The sequence below is a fragment of the Gallinula chloropus genome (genome assembly GCF_964237585.1).
Source record: "Gallinula chloropus genome assembly, chromosome: 1".
Lineage (NCBI taxonomy): Eukaryota > Metazoa > Chordata > Aves > Gruiformes > Rallidae > Gallinula > Gallinula chloropus.
In genome coordinates this window covers 144,275,591-144,285,475 of record NC_140085.1, presented here as the reverse complement: position 1 = coordinate 144,285,475, position 9,885 = coordinate 144,275,591, and the positions used below count along the sequence as shown (strand labels likewise).

The window sequence follows — 9,885 nt, the reverse complement described above, 5'->3', positions numbered from 1 at the left end:
CACCGCCCCCCTTCCCCCCTCCACCGCCCCCCTTCCCCCCCGTCTCCGGTCCGGGAGCCGCCCCCCTGCTGCAGCGATGTGACCCGCCCCCTCCTTCCCTCCCTTCCGTGCCCGTCCCCTCCCAGGAAGGAGCCGGAGTCGGCAGCGCCGCGGGCCCGGCATGGAGTAGGGCGGCCCGGGGCCGGCGGCGCCGCGCGGGCATGGAGCTGGGCCCGGGGCCCTGCGCGCTGCCCCCCGCCGCCGGGACCGGGACCGGGGCCGGGTCCGCTACCGCGGCGGCGGCGGGGGGACCCTGCGCCGAGATGCTGCAGGTGGCGGAGGAGGCCTTCCGCGGCGGCAACTTCGAGCTGGCGGCCGAGATCTACGGCTCGGAGCTGGCGGGGCTGCCGCAGCCCGAGCGGGGCCTCTGCCTCCGCCGCGCCGACGCGCTGGCGCGGGCCGGCCGCATGGCCGAGGCGCTGGACGCCTACGGCGCGGCGGCGCGGCTGGCGCGGCTGCGGCCTGAGGAGCTGCGGGAGCTGGCCGAGAGCTTCGCCCTCAGCATCCGCGACAAGGAGCTGCGCCTCCCGCCCTGGGGGAGCGACGGGCCCGGTGGCGGGGCGGAGGGCGAGGGGCTGGGCGACCCGGCGTGCTGCCGCCCGCCCGAGCTCTTCGCCTGTCCGCTGTGCCGGCGGCTGCTGTGCGAGCCGGTCACCCTGCACTGCGGGCACACCCACTGCCGCCGCTGCGCCGAGCCCGGGGACTGCGGCCGCTGCCACCGGCCGCGCCGCCCCGTCGAGACGACCCCCGTCGCCGCCACCGCCTCGCCGTCGTCGCCCGCCGCCGCCCGCCCGCGGGTCAACGTGGTGCTGGGCAACCTGCTGCACAAGTGGTTCGGCACCGAGAGCCGGGCGCGGCGGCTCCGCGCCGAGGGCGACGCGCTGCGGGAGAGACAGGAGCTGCCGGCCGCCCTGGAGAAGTACAACCAGGCCCTGGAGATGGGTGAGCGGCGGCGGGCGGGAGCGGGGGAGGAGGAGGAGGGGGTGGCGAGCCGGGAGCGGCTCTGCCCGCCGGTCCCCGGGGCTGCCCCGCAGCAGCTGGGCTGGGGAGGGGATTTGTGGTGAATGGTGGGAGAAGGCACCCGGGGGGAAGTTTTGAGAATGAATCCTCCCCGGCGGGTCTCCTCGCCGCCCCCTTCCCCCCACCCCCCCCACCCCCCGCCCCCGAGTGAATGGCTATTTTTGTTCTGCTGTTATTTTCGTCCTTGCTCAGAAGGTGCCTGGCGTTTAGCTGCCTGCAGTCGGATGACTCATTATGCAGTATTTCTAGAAAACCCGCTTTCCGATTTGTGGGGAAACCATCTTTTCAGCCAGGGAGACGCCGTAGTAGCGGCCGTGCCCGAGCCCCGCTGCGGCGTGGCAGAGCGGGTCCGCTCAGCCGGCGCGTAACCTGGGGAAAGCCGCGGGGGAACAGCCACGGGCGTCGGGGCTCCGGGTGCCTCCCCCGGCACCGGCAGCTAAACCTGCGAATTTGGGCTTGCCTGCTTGCGTTCCGAGTGTGAACTCTTTGTAGGCGTGCGGTGTTTTGTTTCTGTGTGCAAAGTATTCTCTGCAAGGCCTGGGTTTAAGTCATTCAAATAAAAAACAAAACAACCCGATAAAATAAGAAGGCGCGGGTCTGCCTTCCTCCCCAGCCAAGCCGACGGCAGCCTTAGTTTATCGCAGCTAGGTTGTTTTCAGTCTCTGCGCCGAGTAGTAGGTGGATCCCTCTGGCTCGGTTGTAGCCGTGTAGTAATGCTGGTGTGTGTGCGTGCGTGCTGCCGGGTTGTTTGTGGTGCGGCACCCGGAGCGCCTGAACCGCCTGCAGAAAGGCACGGAGCTGGGACCTCAGCACATCTCCCCCTCCCCACCCCCCCGCCCCGGATCAGCCACTCCCCCCCGTCTGAGCGTGAGGAGTGTCCGGTTGAATTGAGGGAGAGGGAAGAAAAAGCCTCGGCAGTGTTAATGGAGGCGAAGTCCTGCGGGTAAATCTCTTAGGAGCACAAATGAAGCGAAGGGAAACCAGTGCCTCTCCTTGAGGGAAGAGCTCCTTCCCTACTTGGAGCAAAATAGCCTACCTAGCTTTTACACCTGGAGACAAGTGGCTATGATTTATGCTTTCATTGTTGTTGTTATTATTGTTTTGCTGGCTTCTGTGGAGAGAAACACACCATGAGGCCAGTCCCTGGCTTGCTTTCATTTTTTGCCACCCTTGCACGACAGGCATCCCAGATATCAGAGTTGGGGATAGTGTAGCCTACCAACGCCTCGTGGCCGATGGTGGCAGTGGGAAAACAGTCGTTCTGCTATTTATTCCGCTTCTCCAACTAGATGTGACAAGTTTTCAGACCTAGCGGAGTCCTCTGTAAAACCATTACACGGTTTAGCTGAAGTAATCTCTGTTAAAGTAGGGCAGGATGGAGAGCCCAGGAAGGAAGGTGAAGCAGAGGGAGGGGAGAGGCTTGATGTAGGTCACTGGTGGATACAGAGAGCTTTCGGTGGTGGGGCCTCTTAATGTTTCAGGTTCAGGGTCCTGCTGCTGGGGAGAACAGCATCTTGTCAATGAAATAAGGTGCTCAGTGTGATTTGGTATGTTTTTTCCTGGGGGGTTGGCTTTTTTTGAGAACCACTTCTTGTTGTTGCGGGTACTCAGTATTGCTGTGCCTGCATGGGAGTGGAAGAAGGGGGGAGATCAAGCACGGTGTGCTGCTAGCATTCTCCCTCAGCCTGTCCTTCCCCATCCTGTCCCTGGAGCACGCATCTCCAGCCATGGCTGCCATGCCATAACTCCCTTCCAGTGTCCTTACTTCAGTCTTGTGTGATACCCAAGCACGGTGGGAATCCATTCAGAAATTCCTCGCTCTGTCAGTGATGCTAAAGTTGCTTAATAAGATTATTTAATTTTATGGTTTTAAAATCCTAATTAAAAATAATAGCAGGTATCTTGCTTGCCTCTGAAATCCTAAAACCCTAGGCTGATGTGTTGTAACTTCCTGGTAGCGGATCCAGATTCCTGTTGCTGAAGGGCAGCCCCTCCACCCCTGCCTGCCCCCACCCCCTGTAGCCCTTCACCTTTTTTCCTGTCTCATCTCCATTGATGCCATTTCTCACAGGCTGAACTGCCACCCTGGCCTCCATGTTTTGCACCCCTTCCCGCCTGCTCCTTGGGTACTGTCTTTTGGCTCCTGGGGCTGCTGGTGTGCTGTCCAGTGAGATACCACAGTAAATAAGGGAAGGAGGGGAGGAAGAAAGTAAAACCATGGCTGTTCTCTAACTGTTTGGTTCTACTTAAGCATATGGGCAGCTTGGAATGCTTATGAGCCATTGTCAGGTATTTAGGGCTGTGAGAAAGTAGCTGCTTTTTTTAACCTCCAGCTGCTTATGTATTAACTGTTGGGAGCCAAGGGCATGGGTATTCTTTGATTTTCTTTTTAGAGACTGAAGGTATGCGAAGAACACACTGGTTATACAACTGCTGTGTGAAGTTAGGTGAAACACCAGGCTTCTTGGCAAGGACGCGTGGTTCGTCGAGGCTTTATTTTAGGGTGGTTTTTTTTAACTGGTGTTTCTTGCAGAGTAGTTCCCTGCTCCATCTGCAGCAGCTGTCTCTGTGGGATGTAATATTAAAGCAAGTTTTCCAGGTACTGATAGCTTTTCTCATTCTGGTTGTGACCTTCTGTCTTCTGATTTGGGTTTTTTTAGTTCTCGAGGTGCTCCAGAGTCTGAACTAGGAAAGACTCTGAATATCTGCTCCCTAATCTCAGGTCTTGGAAGAGGTCTGTCTGTCTTCAAGTTGTCAGCTCCTTCCAGTTGAACTAGTTAGTCTTGCAAAAGCTCACCCTCACTGAGCATGTTCATCTTTCATCACTGAGTGTAGGATCTACAACGCCATTGCTGCTCCTGTGTTTGCTCTGATAGTCTGCTGGGGATTCAAGCGTGGTCGTGTGGGGCCTTTTGTTGCTCTTTTTAAGGAAATCAGCTTTACTGTTTGATCCTTCTAGTGAGTTGCCCACAGCCCAGTGATCTCTGCTGTTTTAAACAAAGTCACTGTCTTTTTCACTGCTGTAGATGTTGGAATAGATCCCTCATTATTGCAAGGTATCTAATTACCACAGCTTCAAAGCAAGCACATGGCAGGCTGCTTGAAAGGAAGCATTTGTTTCCAGCTGGATCCCTCTTTGTGCCAAGCTTTATGCTGTTCAGCCATTGCAATATCAAGTATTATCTAAATCTTGCGCTCAGAACTGCTGCCCCCTGATGAAATTTGGAGAGCTGAGGTATTAGAGGTGGGCTTCTCTGCCACCCCTTCTTTCCTAACTAATCTTCCGATTATATGAACTCTCAAGTCAGTTAAAATGAACTGCATTGTCATGTGTGGGTGCAGGGTATCTTTTTGTTGGGTTGGTTTGGGGGCTTATTTGTGTGCAGTAGGTGTTTTCTGCACCCTTTTCCCCCCTCACCTGCTGCTCCGTAACAGAGATGCTCTCTGGAGACACTGGGGGAGGGTGCTGGGGAGGGTTCCTGGGTATTCGAGTTGACAGACCCTTCAAGCTGTGTGCCTGAGGGTAGATTTTAGTAACAAATTAACATGGGTATTTTGAGGATGTGCATCTGGGGGAGTGTGTTTTGGTGGTGTGTGGGTTTTTTCCTTTCTTTCTAGAAAGCAGTTCCTGCTTCCAGAGGTATCAGGTGGCTGTTGCTTCATAGGGGAGATAATGAATAGCGCTTTCCCCAAGTGCTGCGCCGAACTGTACGCGGCTCAACGCTGTATCACAGCAGGGGTGGGAGCACAACAACCGAGTTCAGTCTTAGGGAACGGTATTTATCCAAAAAATGCTGTCTAGTACACGCCAAGTAGGAACGTGGTGTACACTTTGTGCTAGCCTGCTGGCTTTAAAATGAGATGCTTTACAGCTCCAAAGAAGACAGAGATGATGCCCTTGGGGTTGAGGGTATGCTGGTAAGCGAACACACAGGGAGTGTAAGGGGGTTTGGGAGGCAGCAGCTCATTCCTTCAGCTGCTTTCTCTGTGCCCTTTGTCCTGCTGAGACAGCCCCTTACCGTCCCGCCCCTCTCCATCAGAAAGCCTGACGATGCTCAGGGATAAAGTGCCTCGGCACTCGGTGCTGCCGTTGTTTCTGTCGTGGTGCTGGATCCCAAACTGTGTCAGCAGCTGCAGGTCTTTGGTGGTCTCGCAAGCCCGTGTCTGGCTGGGGCTCTGCTGGGAAGTGCTCTCTTCCCTTGGGATCAGGCACACAGCAGGAACATCTTTGGATGGGGACAGGAGGCTGTGTCTCGGCTCCCACTGCGTGGTGGAGCAGGCGCTGGCTCGTCTGCTGCGTGATCGTGTCAGGTTCCCAACACAGCAGCTCGCGTCGTGTCTGGATGCTGCGATGCTTTGTTCCTGCGTGAGGCTCGCTGGCTCTGGTGTGTAATTACCCACTGCCAGAGTGTCCCTTTGGAGCCTGCCAGGGCTGAGAAGCGCCGCTGTCTCTGGAGAGCACCAAAAGCCACAGCAGTCCCTCGACGTGGTTGTGTTTACCGCTGGTGTGATGGGCTCTTTCTGAGCAGAAGCAGGTTTCTCCAGGCAGAGTGGGACAGCTGATGCACATGTAGCTGCTCAAATTGTGCTGCTTTTTAATTACAGCCCCCCGCCCCCCTCCTTCCTTCCAGGGTTCAGAATAAGCAGGTAGGAGATAAAGCTCAGCTGAGTTTTAAAAACAAAGTGGAGGTCCTGTTCTTCTGAGATGCTCTAAATGGATTTCTGCTTCCGGAGGAGAATGCATGGTGCAGGAAAGGCTGAGGAGATGAGTTTGTATTGAGCCCGATGTAGTGTCAGAGGTAGTGTGCTGTAGGGTGAGAGAGTGCTGGAGATGCCCTGCCTCATCTCCTGGGGTGGAGGGCTGCATGCTGATGACCCCCAGCCCACAAGGGTGGTGTGGGCTATTGCTAGAAACAAAATGTAGGAACATTCCTAAGCTTTTTTTTTTGGGGGGGGGGGGGGGAGGGAGGAGGGTCTACCTCCCTCGACCAGGCCTCGGAGGAGAGGACTTTTCTTGTCTCTCATCCAGCTGGAGGTTCATCATAAATTGGCCTGATGCAAAAGAAAGTTTAATGTGGCCACTCAGTGCATTGTGGTCAGCTAATTAATGGAAATTCATCTGACGCTTTCCAAATTCTCTGTAAGAATTAAGGGGTTGGGGCAGGCCAGGCTAGGTGGCCATAGAGGAAAGCTGTCAAAAGGGGCATCAGGTGTGCAAAGGTGAGGTCTCAGGGCAAAGCATGCCTTTTGTCAAGTAGACAGACTTGGAACAGTGTCAGTGCTGGTTCCTGCTCCCCAGATTTTCTCACTGGGCTATTTTTGTTGGCGTGCTGGGGCTTCACCTGCTTGGGGTTACTGTACCCCCATTGCCCTCCTGTACCAAGCCTTGAGCTTGTGTGGTGAGGGGCTTGGTGTTGCCTCCATGCACCTGAGCTTGTGGCCACCGCTTTGCTCAGGTAGCAAGTGGCATGGTTGGACTTCGATATAGAACATCTGCAAACTGTTGTGTCCTCTTGTCCTAGCCTGTCTTCTCTGGTCTATAGAGGCAGTTGTTCACATCATTGTGTCCAGAAACAAATTTCAATTACAGTACTCTTGGTGAGACGGCTGGGAAGGTGGGTAGTTGATGTGTATAGTTGGCTTTTCCTTCCTTTCTATCTCTTTTTACATTGGTAGCTCTTAAATAACTAAAATAGCCCCACAACAGCAGCGTTGCATATGGAAAATAATCATCTCTGGCAGGGCAAGTGATGCAGCAATACTGGCTCTCAAGTTGTTAAAGCTACAGGCCTTTAATGCAAGCTGATTCAAGAGCCATGGATTTTCCTGCTAGGTAAACATCAGGCTGTGGGGTGGCACCACTTCCCGGAGAGCATGGTGTAGGTGAACTTCAACCAAGACTTCTTGGGAATTGAGCTGTATGGCCATAAATAAGATAGCAGTGGGCAAGCTTTTTGCCATGCCTCCAAAATCAAAGTAATTTTCCTTCTGAGCCTGCTTCTGAGTTGTTTCAGGTTAGAGGGAAAGCAATCAGACTTTCTTGGTGGGGTGGTGGGACATCCCCTTGGTGCTGTCTTCCTGCAGAACCGATGGTTGAAGGGTTTCTGGGTTAAGTCATGGGCCAAGGTCAGAGGCAGCAGTGAGGGGTCCCTGTCTGCAAAGGGGACCTGCTGAACACTTCAGAAAGCCGTGCTTAAATTTTTATAAAGGTGCCTGATGTCACCATATGTGTTCTGTTAATTCATCTGCAGTTTTCTAAGGGCTTGTGCTTCTCAGTGAAGCTCTTGTGCTGTAGTCATGTGTGGGGAAAATCACAAGAGAGCAGTGTCCACGTGCACCTGTATGTGAATTACATGTATTAAGTACATTTTAATGCTCCCTTCTCTTGTACCATATTTCTAGAAGGTTGCTGTTAGATGATAAGGCTGGTTGTCTTTTTCTGATGTGGTAAAAAAAGGACATTGACTGAATCTTCCTTCCTCACAAGGTTTTGGGAATGCTTTCTAGTTTTCAGTAGTAAAGAAGGAAATCTTTGATGTACCAGTCATTTAAAAGGGGAAAAAAAAAAAGCACCATGGTAGACAGCTGTCATGACTCTTGGAACAGTAAATGGTTCAGTTGCTTTAATAATTTATCAGAAGTATATTTAATTTTGTTGCTCCTAGAGGAAAGTATGACTTCTGAGTGCAGAATGAGAGGTAGTCTTTCTGAAATTACATGCTACAGAAAATAGTAGATGCTTGCTTGCTTAGAGGACTTGTGCTGAAAAAGGAATTTTCCCATCCCTCTGTAAAAATGCCTCTTGGAATCTGCTTAAAGGCTGTCTCTAAAACCTGTTTGTGCTGTTCTACTGGGACAGAAAAACGTAGGAGTCAGGGTTACCTAGAGACTGTTGCAGTAGTCTGAGTGTTATTCTTAAAATACTTTTTGGACTTACGTGCTTTGCCTTCCTCTCCCCCCCATCCCCTTTACCAAGGTAATCTTTGAAAAAGAGTAGTAAATATTTTGTATATGACACTACTGGAAGCGCATCAGGTCCTTCAGAGCAGGAGCTTGTATTTGTCAGGAGATTGCTGTTGAAAGCTCAGATGCCATAGCTGGATCTCTGGAAGCTTTTTCCCTTGCAGAGGGGTCTTCTGAAGGCAGGGGCTTTGTGAAGCTGTGGGAGTAGGGCTGTGGTGGGCAGGAGGCTTACCTGGCATGGGGGTGGGAAGAGGTGCCATACTGTACAGTAGACTTTTGAGTGTGGGGGTCTCTTTCTTTGAAGCAGTGAACATCACTCTGTAACTTGCAGTTATGTACCACTTAAGATAGGGTGAGTGTTGTCCCCCACCCTCCATGTATATAAACCAGATGTAATTTCCTATAAATAATTGAACTACTTCAGGAACCCTGGAGAAGAAGATTGTACCTATGTATCAGAGGGGCTGAAGAATTTTTGAAGTTTCTTCAAACAGCATATTCTCTTTTTCTTTTGCTGTGATGAAGTCTAACAGGGTGTCTTTTGCTTTTGGAAAAAGACATTTATAGAACTGACTTGTGCATCCTAATATTAAAATTAGCAGGGTACTGCACCGCTCCTCTTCCCTTTTACAAAGGTGTTAAGCAATCGCCTGTATTTGAGGGCAGAAGCAGTCAGGTGGCAACTGAGAGGAGAATGTCCTTTTTGCAGCTTGTGGAGTTGGAAATTCAGAGCTGAAATAAGCTTTAACTGGATAAAGAGAAGTTCGTAGAGGCCTGAAGAGTAGCTGGTAGAAACGTAGTTTATGTACTGATTGTGACAAAGGCGGCAACTAGGTTATCACCAGGAAGGTGGTGCTGTGATAGAGTATCTGCCTGTAAATTGATGTCATTAACTGTGATCATGGCAGACCTACTTGGCTGCTTCTGCCTGACTGCGAAGCACAAGGTGTCTCTGGGGTCTCTTTGCAATCACAGGTTCACGTGGACCTAGAGTGGCTCCATGTTTTGGGGGATGGCCAGGACTTTTTCCTGGGGTGCTTTGGAGATCAGGCAGGGCATGGACCTCTTGGGGTCAAAAAAACAATCGATAAATTCTCTTGATTTGGAAGCTTGCTTGATTCATACTTGAATCTGTAGGCATCTTGCTTTGGGGCAGTCTCTGTACCTGCTGTTTGAGAGGGTACTTCAGTTCTGACCAAGGCTTTGGTAGGAAACATTACCCAAACTCTGAACCAGATGCTGGGAGAACTAGTAGGCATGGACAGTGAGTCACGTTTTTGTACTCGATGGCTTTATTATACTTGTGCCAAGCAGCCACAGATGGACTTGGGGTATGTCACCTGAAACAGTGCCCAGATGCTCAAAGGGTAGAGTGGGAAATGGAAATAGAGGGAGGAGGTGTTAATTCTTGCTGTTTTATCTGGAAGGAATAGCATGGATCTAGCAGGGTCTGGAAAGTTGGAGGTTTGGGTAGGAGGGAGCAATGATCTAATGCATCACACTTAGCTCTGCACTGGGACATCCTTGAATTGAGGACTTCTGCTGTACCATGCAGTTCATACTTAAAGGGTTTGTCAGGAAGACTGTTGCTGGCTTTGCTCTGGCAGGGATGCAAGCTGAGCTGTGGGTTAACGTAACCACTGGCACGGTTTTTCCTCGTGAGGCCAGAGGTCCAACAGGAAAGCAAGGCTGCAGAGTTCCCTGCTCCTTCTTTGTAGCAGCTCTTCCTCCAGGCAGCGTTTAACGCCCCTTGTGGTGTTTCTCCTGAGTAATGATCGGAGCAGCGATTAGCTGCGCTTAGTGGTGATGATGGTCCAGCTTTAAATAACATGTGGAGCTTCCTAGCTGAGGTCTTACCGAGCC

General features: G+C 52.3%; 1 protein-coding gene across 1 annotated transcript in view; it reads left to right on the top strand.

Moving 5' to 3' along the window:
- Positions 1-200: 200 nt before the first annotated feature.
- LONRF2 (LON peptidase N-terminal domain and ring finger 2) overlaps positions 201-9,885 on the top strand; it is a gene marked incomplete at both ends in the record, with an annotated part of 30,647 nt that continues 20,962 nt past the window's right edge. Inside the window, one exon of the mRNA XM_084278731.1 lies at positions 201-981. Within this exon, the coding sequence (XP_084134857.1) occupies positions 201-981 (781 nt within the window). The remainder of the gene's footprint in view (positions 982-9,885) is intronic.